The 19,381-nt window shown below is 33.6% G+C and overlaps 1 protein-coding gene across 10 annotated transcripts in view; it reads left to right on the top strand.

The window, feature by feature from the left end:
- Positions 1 to 19,381, top strand: part of Ca-beta (Calcium channel protein beta subunit) — an 828,959-nt gene that overhangs the window by 707,143 nt on the left and 102,435 nt on the right. The window contains exon 2 of one of the 10 annotated variants that reach the window (XM_069835642.1): positions 17,481 to 17,519. The exons of the other annotated variants lie outside the window; for them this stretch is intronic. Within the exon in view, the coding sequence (XP_069691743.1) occupies positions 17,499 to 17,519 (21 nt within the window). The 5' untranslated portion in view covers positions 17,481 to 17,498. The remainder of the gene's footprint in view (positions 1 to 17,480; positions 17,520 to 19,381) is intronic. 10 annotated transcript variants of the gene reach the window in all.

Here is a 19,381-nt window from a genome sequence, read left to right as displayed (position 1 = left end):
GCTCTGGCTTACAGTACGTTCAAACATCGATATGAGCGATCTTTAGTTGTACCAGATAACATAATTAACTGAACGAGGGATGCTCTTGTTATTCTGCTGCTTTAGGGAAACCTAGATAAAATGTCAGAGGTAAATTAACTTCTGCGGTGATGAGAATAAAAGAGAACTCAAATTGTAATCCTTTGTAACTCTAGTGCAGTTCGTCTGTGATCCACCACTTGAACGTTGCATCTAGAGATCGAGTACCTCTTAAATTAAAATCAGTCAAAGAACATTCTACTCCAATTCACCGAGTATCGTCTCAGTTTATTATCCTCAATTGAACGCAGTAATACAGTGTGTTCCTGAAGTCCCCATTCAAAGTTTGGAAATTTTCTATTGATTTCTACGTACGGAAGTGTCACTTGAGTGTGCAACGAGTGACGTTACATACAGCCTTAGACACAAAAAATGTTAGAATTCCTATAGCGTGAGTTTGGATACAAAAAATGACAGATCTCCTGTAGCATAAATTTGTTTAAGGTATATGTACATCTTTACATACAAAAAATTTTGTTTTTCATAATTTTGCTCTGTAAAATTTTTATATAATTGAGAACGGTACCAGAAAGAGAATGAAGTGAGCAAATCCCTTGAAGTTATGTCTAAATTGTTTATAAAAATTATTTTGTTTATAATTTTGACATACAACTTGAAACATGATAGCTCATGCAGTTTTTAAGATAGAGCCACATTTTTTTTCACTGTTTTATAGCTAAAACTATTCTTTAGTGCCTGACATAGAGCTATTTTTTATTTTCATTTACGTTAATTAAATATTACCATATATGTAACTTATACTAATATTTTATGTTGCATATATCATGTAAAAAATCCATAGATAATTATTAACTACATTAATGGTATTTTACTCATTGTCAGGCACTAGGGGACATTTCAAGCTTCAAAATGACACCAATATCTTCTTGGTATCACCATATTCTTGGTATCACCACTGAGATATCATGTTTAAAAGAATTAAATATTCTAAAATTACTATTTACAGGAAATGAACCACAAACTTTCAGAGCCTAGAAGACTGCATCATCATATGTGACCCCTTAAGCAGCTTCATGTCGGTCCTGTTTCAGCTTCTTTCTGCCTCTCAAATACCTCCTCCTTGTTTTAACTTCAGGTGTTGAATATTTTTGGCATTTTTGTCTTTATTTTCCATTGATGCACCAAATCCTGCGATGGTACTTTTCTCAGGGTTTATGCTCATCCTCCTCAGAATTTTAATTTATCCTTTTGGACTCTTATTAAAATGACGTACAACATCACTGACACACAAATTTACAGTTTTATGACTAACAGTAAAAGATTATAAATTACTTCATTAAGTAAAAACGCGTTTTCAATCTAATGATCATACCTTGATATCTATTCATCTATTTTGGGACTTGAAAGAAGTTTATTTTACAAGCAATGCTGGACGAGGGGATTGACTGCTAAGAGGATCACTCCAAAGCTAATCCACAATAGTTATTTAAAAATTACATTTTTAGCCTACAGCTTTGCTATTTTCATAGAATATAGATACATCCTTCAGGAACAATACGTCACTTTTCCACATAATCCCCGCACCTTTCAACTGCCTTACGCTACCTTGGAATGAGGGCCTGTTTACCTGCACGATAAAAGTCTGAACCAACACGTCTGAGCTACTCTCTGGCTCCACTCACGGGAACGACTTCAATTAAATTTGAATACAAGGGGGAAGGATGTATCTATGAATAAAAAATAAATTAAAAAAAAATGTTGTGCATTACTTTTGGAGTGATCTTCGTAGAAGTGACCGTGGCTGATGACGCAGAATTTTGGAAATTCTGAAAAACCATAAGGCATAAATCGAAAATTCTTACATCAAATTAAAGGGGAGAAAATTCTCTATTAAAATAGTTATATTTTGAAAATTCTAATTTTTCATCATTTTTTGCATTTTGTGGGTGTACATATATCTTAAGTCCACTTAGGGTAGCGCCTGGTTCACATAACTAGGAAAGAATGTTTTATTTTGTACCTAATTTACCCCTTGAATATACTTGATCTGTAAACAGACAGAAAAAACAAAATCAAAACAGAGAGGGAGACATGGATAAGAAATTCGTTCACGTGTAAACCTAAGCCCTGACGGAATCAACCAAAGTCTTCCGAAATGGACTTAGCGTATAGCAGCCGGTCATATTTTTGTCTAAGATGGTTCATCCATATCGACTGAAAATGGCACATGAACTGAAACTGTCACACGCCACTGAGTTAATTACTATAGATGGTTTCATAATTTCATTCGCAACTGTAAGACAGTATTCGATAAGATAATTTTCTGAGATGAAGCATGATTCCATTTAAATGACTATTTGTACTCTCAGAACTCAAGAATTTGTGTCCGTGATGATCCTCCCACACGAATTGTGAGAAGATTAGCGTATCATGTAGGAGAATAGTGTTATCTCTGTTATACGGTGGATGGTGTTGTTTAGTGGAACATTTTGTGGCACTGTTAGGATAGGATGAGTTTCTGTTGGTTTCGGCAGGATGAACCACTGTTATGGACATTCTCAGGGTCTTGTTTGAGAACAGCTAAAAAATCTTCATCTTTTACACTCTCATGATTTAACTCCACAAGGTTTTCTTCTGTAAATGAAAAGATCTAAAAAGGAGAAACAACTGAGTTGGAAACCTCAAGCAGGGAATTATGCGAGAAATTTACTCTGTCTTATACAACGTATGAGCCACCTCGCTCGGTTACCAGTTAATAGACATAAACCTTTAATTTAACACCAAAAATTAGTTAATTACTTTCAATTTGGAATAATCCACTTGAATCAACGCAAAAAAATTAGCGTACTCTCTGGTAATTTTAATCATTATAACTAAATAAATAATAAATAAAATAATTTGTGCTGTCGATCGATCAAAGTATTTAATCGGTTAACTATTTGAATTTAATCGATTAATCGAGTTTTGATCGAGTTGAAAAAATGTTTTAATATACTGTAATACACAATTATTGTTAAATTTAACTTGTGATCGGTGATAAGCATAAGTATTAAATGTTATATATCTGTATATATTGTATCGTTATGTTACAAAACATCTATTTTAATTACTTACTAATATATTTATTATGAGGCTTATAATTTATTGTGTTAATTTCTTCAGGAATTTTTGAGACAAACATAAATAACAAAGTATGAAGACTCACCTAGTTAATAATGCTTCATGCATGATTTTAAACGTGTGAGTGCATTCATATGCTCTGAATTAAATGCCGCCCTACGTTTAGTAACAATGTTTCCTGCAACACTAAACACGAAAAAAAAACATTTCTGTCAAGCACTTCTCCACGATCGTTCAATTTAAATCCAAACGTTTCACAGAGTTTACTTCTCAAATTCTCATATGACATAATGGAGTTCACACTTTTTACAGACCACAGAAAACTATTTTTTTCTTTATCAAACTAAACACACAACCGTCATATACAAACTCAGTAGAGAAACTGCAAGGACCTGCAAAAGTACAGCGGTCGAAATAGAAGAATGGCCCCTATTGTAATCCGAATTACCAGATTTTAGAAAAAGAAGATAGTTACGCTCTCACTTGCACACAGTGTAGACATGACTATTTTATAAGGAATGAGGACGACGAATCCAAGAAAAGTATGTATTTCATATGCTACGAAGATATGCTGACAACAAGGTGGAAGTTTTCTTGGAAAACCATAAAACTTAATAAGAGTTTCGCATTGTGTTTAAACTTTCAATAGAGGTAGACTAGGTCACTGTCCTCATATCTCCATCTCTTTCTGTTTGTGCAAAGATTTTCTCTACGCTACCTGGTTTACAGTTAGAAAATAACAGTACTATTGTGCTTTTAGGTAAGCAATTTCCGAGAGAGAAATATTGTCGAAATTTTTAGTATGAGTTTTTATTAACAAAATAATTAATAACAACTACAGCCGATTAATTTTAATCGACTAGATTATTCGATTAAACATTTTTGATCGATTAATCTTACAACAGAAATTGATCGATTAATCGATTAAATCCCACAACACTAAAATAATGCAAGTGAAATTAGTGCTTCTACTGTATGCTTATCAAAAGAGTTAAGGATAGGAGCACAGCCTGCTCAGTGTTCCACCCTCTCGTCTGCCAGAGGGGAATAAGGGCAATAAATCGTGTAAATCGTTGACGTCATTCAGCGTTAGATTCGAGTCCACATCATAATCTCGCAATCAGGTTGATTCATCTCTTACCCTTTTAAAATTTCTCATCATCAGCTTTACATTCGAAATATTACCAACATATACGAGAACTAAAACTAACTTAATCAAAGATAACAAAACTTGATGTTTGAATATGTTCAGGTTAGCCCTCTTACTTCTTCCTTCCTCCCTGTTGCGCGAGTCTGTTCTTGCGTAGAAGTACGAATACTGTTGCATTGCTTCTTCAGACTAAGGAATGTTCTTACACAATCAGTCCTGCAATATTCAGATGTTTACCCCAGAATATGTATAAGCGCATGAACTTTTGTTTCCAAGAGAGCTGAGAGCGCTTTAGCACGTCCAACATATATGCAGGGAGAGTGATTACACAACTAAAACATACTTATGTAACGCATTTCTTGCAATAAATATTTAAACTTTGAGTACTTGGACTTCATGAATTCTCTGTAGGTAAGTACATCGAGACATGAAACCTTAAATTCATGTACATTGTTATTAAGATTAATGTACTCGTAGAGGAACAGTTACAGATTTTCGAAAAAAGGAAGAATGTATTAATTTGATGGTAAGTTTACTCCATATTTACATCCAATCCTACTGCATAACCAACTGCCAGTTTAGTAGTCGATTTTAGGTTCTAGAATTTTGCAACAATTTCCCATTTTTCTATTGTTAACATAATTTTCTTCGTTCTCTCAACTATCATAAGATACGTAAAATAAGTGTAAAGAAAGTGACTCAAATTGTCACATAAAATTATTACTTTATAGTGTTATTATCTAAAAATATTCGAAATAAGGAAAGAAATGGATTTATTTTCTATAAATTCAAGTGATAAGACATGTTTTCAGTTTTTGGGTTCAAAGCAATGACACTTTATAACCAAAAATGAAGATTAATTGCTCCGTTTATAATTTCATAAATTAGAGAGATTTATTATTATTTTTGCATAATTGACATAAAATAGTAAGTCAAGATAGTATAGTAGGCCTATAAGTTGGTATATAGCAATTATGTAACTTATTATAATTTATACATAAGAAAATTATTTAAATAATTAAAAGTGATACAAATATTTTTATTGGTTAATAAAGAAGGTCTAAATGTGTACCTTTCTATTGAAGTAACCAGCAGTAATATGAAGTTAAACCGTTAAAGAGGAAGTCGTAAAACTTTATTGCTTCTATAAACTTTCACTCGTGCGTAAAAAGTGGGTTTACAGCTAGTGACTGTTAACCTTTTAAGAAAGAGAGCTGCATGTCTAAGTGTTCATTTTTTGTGAAGATTCTTCTGCACTAAAAGCGGCAAATCTTAATCTGAAATGAAAATGAAAAGTGAAAATATTTCTGTAGTTATCAATTAATTTTTCTGACGGAATCGTTTTCTTGTATAGTATCTTTCTTGTGTTTCTATTGTATAATGGAAAAATTACGATAAAAAGTTGTTGAATGAGCAGTAAATCGCAATTGTGTGTTGATTTCAAGAAGAGACTCGTTAAATGTTACTAGAATTATGAAATTACATTGCATAAATCCAGATTTGAGTCGTAGATATTGACTACGCCTATAAACAAGTTAGAGAAGAACCTGGTATGTAAAGCAGTAAACAAAATGTGGCCGGACACGTGAACAGCGAATATTTTCTAAGTCCATTTCAGATCACGGTGATTTTACAAGATGCATGCGATTGTAGAAGCAGTTTCGGAACTATGGAATCGCTCAGTATCTGCGTCTCGTAGAGCAGTGGTAGAGTGCTCGCTTAATGATTCGAAGGTTGTGATTCCGAGCCTTGTTCAAGTTATCGTTTTATTTTGTTATCGTTCTTTAGCGATATAAATAATATTCAAGTTATGATTTGTATTCTGTTATCGTTCTTAGCGATATAAATAATATAAATTTAATGTTAGATTTGGAACAATACAGTTGCATAATACTAGTGTTGTTTCTTCTTATATTATTACATTATACTATCCTGAAATACAATAAACTGAAAAGGAGTGACCAGGATTTGACATCTAAATTCCGACGTTCTTCCGAATGAGCTACGGGGCACAAGTAAAGAAACATATGCGGAAAAATTGGCCCAATCCTATTCCAAGACGTCCTCATGACTTGTGGAAGCCGTGGCAAGAACAGTCGCTATTTCAAAAGACTAGTCGATTCCATGCCCATTCGACTGCAACATGTGATCGAGATGGGAGGAAGATGAACTAAATATTGAATCGTGGCTTTTTGTTTTGTTTTTTGAACTTTTAATTGTTTGAATTTTCTAAGGCAGACGCCAGTAAGTTTGTTTTGTTGAGAATAAAATCTTTCCTTCTTTCCATTTGCAGCCATAATGTCACAATAAACAATGATAAAGTCATGGCATAATACATTCATGAACCTGTTGTTAATTACTAAAACAGTTATAAAAGAGACAGGAACATTTATATTTTCTCTCTCTCTTAAAAACAAGAAAACATAAAAAAACACTAGGCTGTGTTCGAATGCACGACCTCACGAATACCAGCCCGGAACGCTACCATTAAGCCACAACAGTAATGCACAGAACACTTTAATTATAACTGTAGATATCAGGCAACGTGGTCCAACAACATGTAACATCGCCTGTCTCCGAATTGTAACGAAGATACCCGAAGGGAACTTAGTTTCCAGAGAGCGGCCACTTTTTCTTTTGACAACTATGCAACCTCGTCCAAGAAATAGAAAAAATTATAGGAAGAAATGGAAAGAACGTGTAGGAGAAATTACAGAAACAAGAGCTCCGAGATTATGAAGATGATGACCCACGCAATGGTTTGGGAGAAAGTTTTGTACACAAACAGATGATATACTAAAAATCACCTTTACTGTATCTGGAAATAGGCCTACTTAAAATTGTATTGCCGTAAAAATATCTAAATAATTTTTGTTGTATTAAAGTACCGGTAATTCATAACTCGTTTAATGGAAAAGTAGGCCTAATAATCCTCTTATCTTTTGTAAGAATGTTTATGTGTTTATTATACATTTACAGTTATGTATTTAACATATGTAAAGTAGTGGCAAAAAAAACCGGACCGTCCCTTGCAGCTGATTTCAGAATCTTATTCACTCCAGAGCACGATAGACTGGTAACCAAGACTTTCGTGGTTCGAATCCTGCCTGGGAAAGAAACTTTTTTTTGTTCCTTATTCAAATTTATTCCCAATACTTTTCAATTGCTGGTAAAATTCATGTTATGGGAATAATAAGTTAAGTAGTAAAATATCGCTGCAGTCGAAAAGTATTGGGAATAAATTTGAATAAGGAACAAAAAAAGGTTCCTCCCTAGGCAGGATTCGAACCACGAAAGTCTTAGTTACCAGTCTATCGTGCTCTGGAGTGAACAAGGCTCTGAAATCAGCTACAAGAGCCGGTCCATTTTTTTTGCCACTACTGTACAATATGAATAGCACTCTTAAAATAACAATTCAATGTTTCAGTATCAGGAAATACCATACTGCAGTTGGACGATGTTGTTTGCACAGTTTCTGCAATAGAATTCCCTTGTGCGCTACGCCATATAATTAATACATCGTCTTTAAATTAGGCAATAGCTTGACAAGTCCCCAGTTAACAGGAACTTCGCCGCACGAGAGAACGCTCCTGTGAATTAACAACTCAGTTGTATTGCAATATTGCCACGTAGGATTGCATAATAACCTGATATAAATGAGAAGTATACTTATCTGTCCCATAAAGCAGATTTCGAAAGAGCCCGGCATACAGATGCATGGCAAGTTGTAAATGTCAGAATCCTGAGGGGGAGGTGTGCTATGCTCCCCATCACTGTCATCATCACCATCCCTCCCGGTCCGCCTGGTTAGTCACAATGATTTCCCAAAGGGCACGGACCTTGACATGATGAAGAATCAGGTAAAAATAGTGTGGCTTCCGGGAAATAAGCTGACGCAACATTAATGTTCTAAGAATTAATTTCATCTGAACGTCCATAAAACGTACCATACAATGCTTTTCATTACCTCCAAGTACTAATAAACTCTTTGTATGTTAATTAATTCTTCAATAATGCAACTTGGAATAAATAGAGACTGCAAAATATAAAATATTCTCTAGTACATATAATTTCGAAGCTGAAAAACTGAAACATCATTTTAGAACTCTTCCAAAAGGGAAGAAATCTGTAGAACCTAGAATTGAATAGTAAGGATCATTTATTGAGAACAGATCCATATGAAATATTCTCGGTGATGCAGTGGTTCAAGCCCAGTCGAGGACGAAGCATTTTAAAGAGCGATATAGAATTTAACATAACTAATTCTGGAAGCTTTCTCACCCACATAGAAATTCTACGATGAATAATCTCTGAAGGCGAAAGCTTTGTTAAATAAAATACTGCATAATAATAATAATTTATTTATTTTTATTTTTTTATTTTATTTATTTAGAATTTTAACGTGCAAAACAACAGCACAAGGCCAATTATTGTTTAGCACGATACAGAACAAAACAACAAATGATGATGAGCATGAATGATAGAAAATGGGAATGAGATGAAAATACAAACAATATAATAGTCTACATTAATCACAACAAAGTAAGATAGCATAAATAATTATTAAAATTAATACAGTGAAATAATTAAAATAATGGCAACTGAATAGAATGAATTACAAATGTATTAATGAAATCATATAAATGAGACTGGAATAATATAAGTAATATTGTAAAGATATGCAATTGACAAAAATAGAATACTAATACAAAAAATGCAATAAAATGAACAACTATGGTACACATTACATAATAGAGATAAAAACAAAATGAGTATAGATTACAATGATTAGTTTACAATAATTAATACTATTATATTTTATGGAAAGGAGATGATTCATACAGAAGTATTACCAATATGTGTAGAAAGATAATGCAATTAATGTTAGCAAAGGCATTGCCATATTCTAATACTTCTATACATTGAATGGATCGAAATCGCCTACATGCAAGTTAGCATTTTTAATACATCTGGAGACCGGAGAGGAAGATTTAGAATTTCTAATATAGAAGAGTTTGTGATGTCTCATGTCCTTCATAGGAATACGAAGGCTGACACTGTTTAAGAAAGATTGACAATTAATGTCACCTTTCAGGACCTTACATAAGAATAAGTAATCGAGGTCATGACGTCTGGCATAAAGGCTTCGACAATTAAAGTGCTCGCATTTTTTATCATAGTTAAATCCAGAGTTATTAGGCAAAAATCTGTACGAACATAATGATATAAATTTCCTGTGTATATTTTCCAGTTTTGCCGAATCAGTACTTGAAATAGAGTTCCAAACTACAGATGCATATTCGAGTTTCGATCTCACTAATGCATAGTATAGTATTAAAAGAGAATCAGGTGTTGAAAAAGAATAAGTTATTGACCGAATTATACCTAACATTCTTATTGCATAGTTATAAATATAATCTATGTGGTTATGAAAATATAATTTATTGTCAATTAATACACCGAGGTCTCTAATACAGTCTTTTCTGTTAATTAATACAGTTTTTAGAATATAGTTATATTTTAGTGTAGATGTTTTCCTTGAAAATGATATTACATGAGTTTTGGATTCATTAATCATCATCCCGTTATCAACTGACCATTTGGTAATTGAATTAATGTCATCCTGAAGAAATTGACAGTCAGCATTACTTTTGATTTTTCGAAAAATTTTAAGATCGTCAGCGAATAATAGATAGTCAGAACTTATTCTTTTGCAAATGTCGTCAATGAAGATTAAAATAGAAGAGGTCCTAAAGTTGAGCCCTGGGGCACACCACAAATAATATTAAATGGATCGGAGATAGTATTCGAAATTCGTACACAAGATTGTCTGTCGTGTAAATAATTTTCAAACCAGTTTATGTAACTTACCGATAATCCTATATTATTTAATTTAGACAATAGAATAGAGTGTGGAACTATATCAAACGCCTTACTGAAATCAAAATAATAATAATAATAATAATAATAATAATAATAATAGTAATAGTAATAGTAATAATAATAATAATAATAGTAATAATAATAATAATAATAATAATAATAGTAATAATAAAAATAATAATAAAGTGGATGCTGTACTTAAACCGCATGACCTAAAGCTACAATCCTTAATATAATGATATGAAATGAGCCCTAGTTTGAGTTTTCGTAGGGAAAGAAATTTTCTTACAAAATTTCTGCCAGTGGATGGGACCAGTTCCTATCCAGCATCATGACGAATTTGGGGAGTTACAATGAGTACCCATATTCGCTTTCGTATGTCAACTGTAACGGCTGGATAGAGATCAACGTTTTGACCACTCTAGTTGGATGATCATTCACTTCTGCTGAGATATGTGGACGTGAGGCCTTGGCACTTCACGGGCTGTCGCGCCAAGGATTATTTTTAAGATTCCTGTAGTCTGTTACATCATAGGACTCTAAAATAAAGTTTAATACAAATGGAGTTTCAGTGCAGTAATTCTGCGTTTTCATATGATGAAGAATCTGTAGAACGGAGAAAAATTCTCTCCGGCACCGGACCTCGAACACGGGTTTCCAGCTTTACGAGCTGGCACTTTATTCACTAAGTCACACAGGATTCAAGTTCCGATGCCGGATAGAATTCCTCTCATTTTAAGTTCTGTGTACTATGTTCCCATTTGTTGGTCTACTCTCTTGAACCGTGTCACAGTATATGTGACAGTAGACACAATGTCCAACCACGAATACAGAGGTGCACTCATTACGAGTGACTAAGTGGCCGGGGTCCGACGAAACATGGAAAAATTTAATAAACTACTCCAGAAGAGAGTAAATATGAGTAGCTGTACTACATGAAGCTTTGCCTACACTCGTATACTTCTCAAACGCATGGATCTGACTGCGCAATAAATATCTCAAATACTGACTACCGTAAAGAAATTGCTAGAAGTGCGGCCAACTACAATAGAATCTACAAAAAGTAGAGGAAGTATAACTCAGAATATAAAAAAATAAGAAAAATGGAGAAAGATTGACAGCAACATTTATCTGAAGAACTAGAGCCAGATTTTGTAAAGCAGACCCTGTGTACCTCTTCAAATACAAGAGAAATTTTGGCATAGGCGTACTCAAGAGGAGAAAGACTGACAACCTTATTCTTCACTCTATATGCCATGATATCAACAATCCAGTATGATTTAGGATATCGAAGACAATTTTTATAAGTATTTTGTGAGTGAAGTTATTCTGCTTAAACTGAGCTGCTTGTAACATTTCCTTACTGTATTATTTCTGTACATGTGTACAGTTTTTGAAACTAGGCTCATCTAGTTTGAAAGGTTCCTTTGTTATGACTATACAGAACAAGTACAAGACTATAGACATGAATACGGCGTACAGTCATTATTATTATTATTATTATTATTATTATTATTATTATTATTATTATTATTATTATTGTCGTTTTTTTTGTTGTTGCTAACATCAACCTGAAGGGTGAGGTAGAGTCCATACCGCTACTTCAATTATTACTATAACTCCTGGCTAGGTGTGTTCTAACCGACACCAGCTGTTTGCGCTAATATACGCTACATATCCCTACGCTGACATCCCTACGTGTCTCTAGGCCAGCCCCTTGGTATGTCATCATCTTATCAATAATTAATCGGAGAAATTCAATCAATTTGAAAATAGAACAGAGATCAGCCGAGATAATGTTAATGCCCATCATGTAGAAATGAGAGAAAAAACCCAAATGCGACCTAACGAAAAATCCCAAGCATAAATGAGACACGAACCCGGGCGGCCTGATGGCCTAGACCACGCAGCCACCGTAGGTACTTGAATACAGTGGCTATTGAAGGAAGATAAATCTCCAGTTTCCTCTCAGGAATCGAACCCATGTGAGCTTGATTTCTATCCGAACATGCAATTACTTGGCCCATATGAAATTGAGTGAACGGTGGGATATTATACATAGTTGAATTGGTTAGATGAGCACGAAGGCTGCTGTGACGTCATGTCTGCTGGTCAAGCCACAAATAGTAGCGATCTCATTAAGTATGAATGTGACAGGAATAAAGTTGATAGTCGAACACCTGTATATTTCAACCGGCTGATTAACAAGTGGGACTACACAGTATGAGGCTGCAATGCCTGGTGTGAATCGATATTTCTTAGAAACTGATAGAAAACTTCACTTATTCCATTTTACTGTGGGTACTCATCTTAAGCAAATGATCTGATATGTTACCAGGGTGTTTTAAGATACAGTTTAATTATAGGTGACCGCTATTGAGGAATATCTGTTAATCTGTTAAGAGAAGTTTACTTTTATGCGAATACCGATCAACAGAAACATCGGTTAATCGAAAGCGTTCCAGTCGGCAAATTCAAATTTGAGAGCACGCGCCGTGTAGAAGTTTCGCTAGCGTTGTTTGCGAGATTTAGCGGTAAAAAAAAAGTATCAGCTCTGAAGCAAAAAAAAAAAAAAAAAGTACTTCTTTTCCTAAACTGTAGGCCTACTTTAATGGCCATTTTCAACCAATTCACTGCCTGTGTTGTCAATAGCCAATACGGCGTTAGTAACAGTATAAGTAACTGAAACAAGCTAAATTTGTTTTTACTTGTGCTGCATCATCTGTAATCGAATACAAAGAAAAATGTTCTCAATATCTACAACTTCGGCTTAATTTTAATATATATACTGATTGAAATTGCGAATTTCTCTGTGACCTTTCAAACTCAGAGTATTTATTTTCATTGGTCTATGTAAATTATCTACATTATACATATAAGCAGTTATTCATATCAACATCATTAATGTTGAAAACAACAGGTCTTACAATCGCAAGTTACAGTATGAAATGAGGTTTAAAAATAGTGTATTCTTACAAATAAATCATTTGGAAAAGGACTTAGTAAAGGAAAGGAGAAAGAGTAAAGTTTAAACGTTTATTTGTAGTGAATTTTCTCTAGATAATCGCTACATATTTTATCATCGGCGTTTGTTAAGAATGAGACTAAAATTATTATAAAGAATTTACCGCCTGTAAACCTACTAATGAATGTACTTTTAACTTCGAAGTTAATACTAGATTATTGTAAATCTACTGTTAACTTCAGTTTAAAAAATAAGTAAATATCAATGTGTCACTTAGAAAGATGGAAATTCACATAAACTATACCAGAAAAATCAATAAATGTTGCAGCATGCTTTCTATACAGTGAAAAGTTAATTCCATATACAGTATTTTTTTATTAAGAATACAATCCATTAAAATTATCTACTCTAGACCAACCTGTTGAAAAAATTGAAAGCATGTCTTCACATTTACTGATTATTCAATGGCACTGTAACCCTCTGACCTGCATCCTTGTTGTTGTGGTGTGTTATTTGTTTTGTCTTATTATGTTTGTGAATTTATAACTTCTTGCTCTTTGCTGTTCATTGATACTCATGTATTTTTCTTACCAGCCTTATTTTATTTCTCTGCTTTATCAGACTCAGTACTCACAAGTACGTCGTTATGAAGAATGTTTGCAGAATGGTCCAACTCTCACAGATATGAAATATTGTCTTCTGTTTTTAGAAAAAGTAACATAATTTCATAACACATTTCGTTAATATATGAATGTTGAAAATAAAATTTAATAAACTTAATACAGGATTAATTTCAATTCCATTCAATTATCAATATTCAAAAATAAATTGATAAATAATTTCACATAACAGTACTGATAAATATTGAAAGAAACTTGATAAACAATATTTTTAAATGTTCATTTGACTTCTTCCATGTTATTCAGCATAACATTTTATGAAACTCTATTACATTATTAAGAATTCTTCATACCGCTAGAGAAGTTCACCGTAAGAACAAATTTTGGCTCTTACGACCTGTAATAGACTTGTATACAATGGGGTTTCCATGACGGCACCGATGATCTTCAACAGAAAACAATGCATGACGTCACATTGATAATGGACAAATATCCATGACCTACGTGAGACTTGAACCCTCGACCGTAGTTTTCGTGTTATATATGCTACAATATATTTAAGTATGAAGTTAACTTATTGTTACAGAATGTTGTAAACAGAATACAAATGGGAATTCTTGTGTATTCTGTCGCTCTGCAGCAAAAGGTTGTGAACTTAAAATTCAGTTGTTATTTTAAAACATTCACTCACTTCACATAAGAAGAGATGTCGGTTGTTAATTACATTCACTTATTTTCCATGAGAAGAGATGTCAATTTCAAATATGCAGTCGTAAATTATATGTATGATTACTGTTTCCAGATATGTATTTGTTATTTAAAAGTCATGCTACGATATAACAGATCTACATGGGAAAAATTTAACTCTCAACACATGTCTGACACACACATATAATTCAAAAATCGTTTCAGTTGTAACACAAAGATATATCGGGACAGATTACCTGGTTTACCTATAAAATATTATTCCTGGGACTGTGTTATTTATTTCTTTACCACTAAGCGACACGTAACACTCTCAACTGTAATAAAAATTTTGTATGATTTCAGTCAGCAACTTATCGAAGTGTAAGTACAGAATGAATACTGTCACATCACATAACTGTGTTATGAGTTTCCCTTACATGCAATGCCTGTATTATTTATCTCCTTACCGCTAAGATACACTTAACTCTCCCACCTGTGTTATGAGTTTCCCTTTCGTGTAACGCCTGCATTATTTATCTCCTTACCGCTGAGATACACGTATGACCCATAACATATTATCCCTGGATCTGTGTTATTTATTTTCTTACCACTAAGCAACACATAACTCTCCCAGCTGTGTTATGAGGTTCCCTTACGTGTAACGCCTGCATTATTTATCTCCTTACCGCTGAGATACACGTATGACCCATAAAATATTATCCCTGGATCTGTGTTATTTATTTCCGTACCACTAAGCAACACATAACTCTCCCAACTGTGTTACGAGTTTCCCTTTCGTGTAACGCCTGCATTATTTATCTCCTTACCGCTGAGATACACGTATGACCTATAAAATATTATCCCTGGGACTATGTTATTTATCTCCTTACCACTAAGCGACACGTAACTCTCCCACCTGTGTTATGAGTTTCCCTTTCGTGTAACGCCTGCATTATTTATCTCCTTACCGCTGAGATACACGTATGACCTATAAAATATTATCCCTGGGACTGTGTTATTTATTTCCTTACCACTAAGCGACACGTAACTCTCCAACTGTGTTATGAGTTTCCCTTTCGTGTAACGCCTGTATTATTTATCTCCTTACCGCTGAGATACACGTATGACCTATAAAATATTACCCCTGGGTCTGTGTTATTTATTTCCTTACCACTAAGCAACACATAACTCTCCCAACTGTGTTATGAGGTTCCCTTACGTGTAACACCTGTATTATTTATCTCTTTACCTCTGAGTTACACGTATGATCTATAAAATATTATCCCTGGAACTTTGTTATTTATTTCTTTACTACTAACCAACACGTAACTCTCCCAACTGTGTTATGAGGTTCCCTTACGTGTAACACCTGTATTATTTATCTCCTTACCGTTAAGATACACTTAACTCTCGCAACTGTGTTGTTATGACACGTCTGTATTACTTACTTTTTTACCGCAAGAGACTTTATTCTCGCAACTGTGTGACAGGTTTCCTTTACGTGACATGTCTGCATTATATTTATTTCCTTATCCCTAAACGACACTTACTCCCGTAACTGTGTTATGAGGTTCCCTTACATGCCTCGCGCTTTGTACACTGGTTAAGATCAAGACCTGAAATAACAATAAAATAACACAGACAAAACACAATACTGACTCATCCAATCCCTATGAGAGAGAGTTAAATCTGGGAATCACTACGAGTGATAATTTCTTTTGAAGTAACCGTGAGATTGGTAGTGATAAAATTTATGGGAATAGAAAATTACTTCGCATTTACAATTAGCCTACTGTTTTATTTTATGAAATGTACTTAAGAACATATAAACTATTTAAACTTGAATGTAGCTCAGGTAACAGCTCCTTATCGTTAACGATCGGGGTTCGATCCTCAGCAGATCTTGAGATATTTGTGATACAAAATGTGACTATCGAACCGGTTTACTACGTGTACCGAGTTCTCATTGCCAACCCCATTGCACTGTATGTTGCAATAGCTCCTTGTGATATCATTGTTTCAGATTATTTGGCGAAAAAACCCAAATTTATTAATAAAAAATTACAACCAAATAAACCTTATCCTTTTTACATAAACGATAGTTTATGTAAACAGTTATCGTTAGCAGATATAAATTAGACAAAAGAAAACTGACGAATATGTCAGAGTACATTACCTCCAAAGTTAAATATCTTACAATTATTTATGTTTAAATGACCGCCTCTTTAGGAAACTATTATCCTCAAGAGGTTAACTGCACTATTAATTAATTATATAATTGAATAGCGAATGTCTAATGCATAATTTATTGTTAATAAAATTGCATAATGGTGACGTGCGTTTTCAAGAAATGTGTACAGCGATCATGCAGCAGTACTATGACATCAGTATTGTAATAATATGCCAGTGTATACAGTATTATTATGAAGCAAATTCTTGGTGTCAGTATGTAGATTAGCGTTCTATTACCGAATTTTATATCGGTGCTCTTACTGCATCATAACGTTTGTATTGCCTGCAACCGTAGTATGAAAATTAATTCTGATATCTTCTGAATCTTGTTGTTCAGTTAATTCAGAAAACTTTATTTGATAAAAGTTTATCCCAATGTCTCAAAGAACTCAAGTTACTTTTCAATTGAAAGCTAAGGAAATTATTGACTACAATGTTTGTTATTAATAAAACGTACTTCACAGTATAATACTGTAGAGCTTATAAAATATTTCATTTCGCTAAAGTGACCTTAAACCACAAATTACTAACACCTTTAAACACTAGTTGACATAGATTATGATGTACTAAAAGCACACAGTGAATTATGTATCCTAATATAATTGTTGTTTCTGATATATCACCATACTTCCTTTCTCTTTTCGTTTCTTATGGAAGTGTTACTCTTTCACTGTTTCTGTCTTCAGAAAAAAAAGATATTCAAAGATAAAATAACACAGAAGTTCACGTTTTATATGATTAACATCTGGTTGTTGACTGTCTCTTGCATGCTGCTGCACTCTAGTGGTGTGACCTGTAACTTATGTCCAAGTACACTCCACTGGTAAGCCATTTTCTTTGCATCGGCTTCCGAATTTTTAATTGGAACACACTCTGCAGCAGCTTTCCTGCAGCGGGCATGTTATTATACAGTTTGATGTATCGTAGATAGTAGATTTAAAATTATTTCTTGTATTGCATCTTTTCAGTAGTATTTACACTTTTGAATATTTTTGTAACATAAACTTCTATTTCCTTTTTTCTGCTTTAAATGTTGCCTTATATGTGCTTCTTCACATTATACATGCATTATTTTAGTGCTTGAGATTTATTAACTACGTAGGATAGCGATTTATAATACATTAGTCATAACGCGTTTACACAGTTTAAAGAATGCACTTCGCAGTATTTAAATAAGTCAGGTTATTTTTAATGATACCTATGTACATTGATGTACCTGGTGATTGTAGAATTAGACAATAACAGTTTTTTATCATATACGTAGAGAATATTCTTACCTCTTGTGCCGCCATTATCTGTATAATGTAAGTAGGGGCCTACAACATTATCTTTTGCGGCACATGTAAAATAGTGACATTTTTATTTTATATACCAATATTACAATTATTCCTATTCGATTATTGGGGTTTTCTAGGAGATTTTACAATTTGAATATACAACATACAGAGAGATTCATTTATAATTTGAGAGAGTTACAGCGCACATTGCCAGCAGTTACACCACCTGTTCCCGTCTGAGCTGAGTCAACTTTTCGGGAAGCAATTGCGCGTGACCGTCTTGTCATTTTAATGCAGTGGTTCGGTGCAGTTAGCATATTAGATAGATAATTATTTTAGTAGAAATCTATTTACATAATAAAAACTGTATAAAACTTGTTAAAATGCTATCTTATGTTTTGTCACATATCCAGATTCTCCTGTAGCAACAAAATTATATGTTCATGCACTCATTCTAACGTGACGCAATAAGAGTGTTTTGCTATACGGAAAAAGAAGAAAGAAGAAGTGTATTTAAAGAATAAAAGTTAGGCCTAACTAATATTCAGGCGAGATTGCGGTTAATTCTCCAAACACTTAGGAGATTATCTCAGTAAGTTAGCATCTCCCAAATAAAAAGTCGTGCATTCCATCCGTACACTGAGACTTGAAACTTCCTAACTAAATGTGAAGCATGTACTCAACCAGAACGACATAAATGGTTTCACTCTGTAAATAAGTTTCTATTCAATAAAATTCTCTGCCCAATTACTGCACCGAACTATTGCGTTAGAATAAATGGAAGGTCAAGCATTGCTGCTTTACTGTAACGTTGATTCATCTGATATGGAATCATGTAACGTAAGTGTCTATAACTTGCAGCATCGATCTGCGCTGTAGCTGTTCTCAAATTATAAATGGATCTCTCTGTATAACGTATTTTGTGAACAACTACAGCATTTCAAATTGGTACGAATTTTTTCATTGTATCATAAATGCTGAAATATCCAACGTTTAGGAGCCATGTATCTCCTACATATTTCATTCGTTATCAGGCTATTCCTTGTCTTCCTGATGATGGAGCTTATACATAGCTCTCTGAGACGTTGGATGTCTCTGTATCTATGACGTTATAAAATCAGAAAACTTGCTCTACGTTGAATGCTGTAGAACACTTGAACCCTACATATTTAAAATTATACAGAGTGATTCATGAAATGTGACCCGCGCTTTTGAAATCAGTTCTATAGGTCATCTTGAACTCAAAAAAAATCATATGGACATAGGTCAATATTTAAGGAGCTATAGCTGTTCGAATCCTAAGTAGAAGCGATTGTGAGCAGAATAAAAAGAGTTAATTAAAAACACAGAAAGTTAGAAATACTACACTAAATAGAAAATAAGCATATCTCAACTTGAAAGCAATTTT

Source organism: Periplaneta americana, chromosome 9, assembly GCF_040183065.1.
Source record: "Periplaneta americana isolate PAMFEO1 chromosome 9, P.americana_PAMFEO1_priV1, whole genome shotgun sequence".
Classification (NCBI taxonomy): domain Eukaryota; kingdom Metazoa; phylum Arthropoda; class Insecta; order Blattodea; family Blattidae; genus Periplaneta; species Periplaneta americana.
The sequence above is the reverse complement of the archived record's forward strand: the minus strand, read 5'-3'. Positions and strand labels throughout refer to the sequence as shown.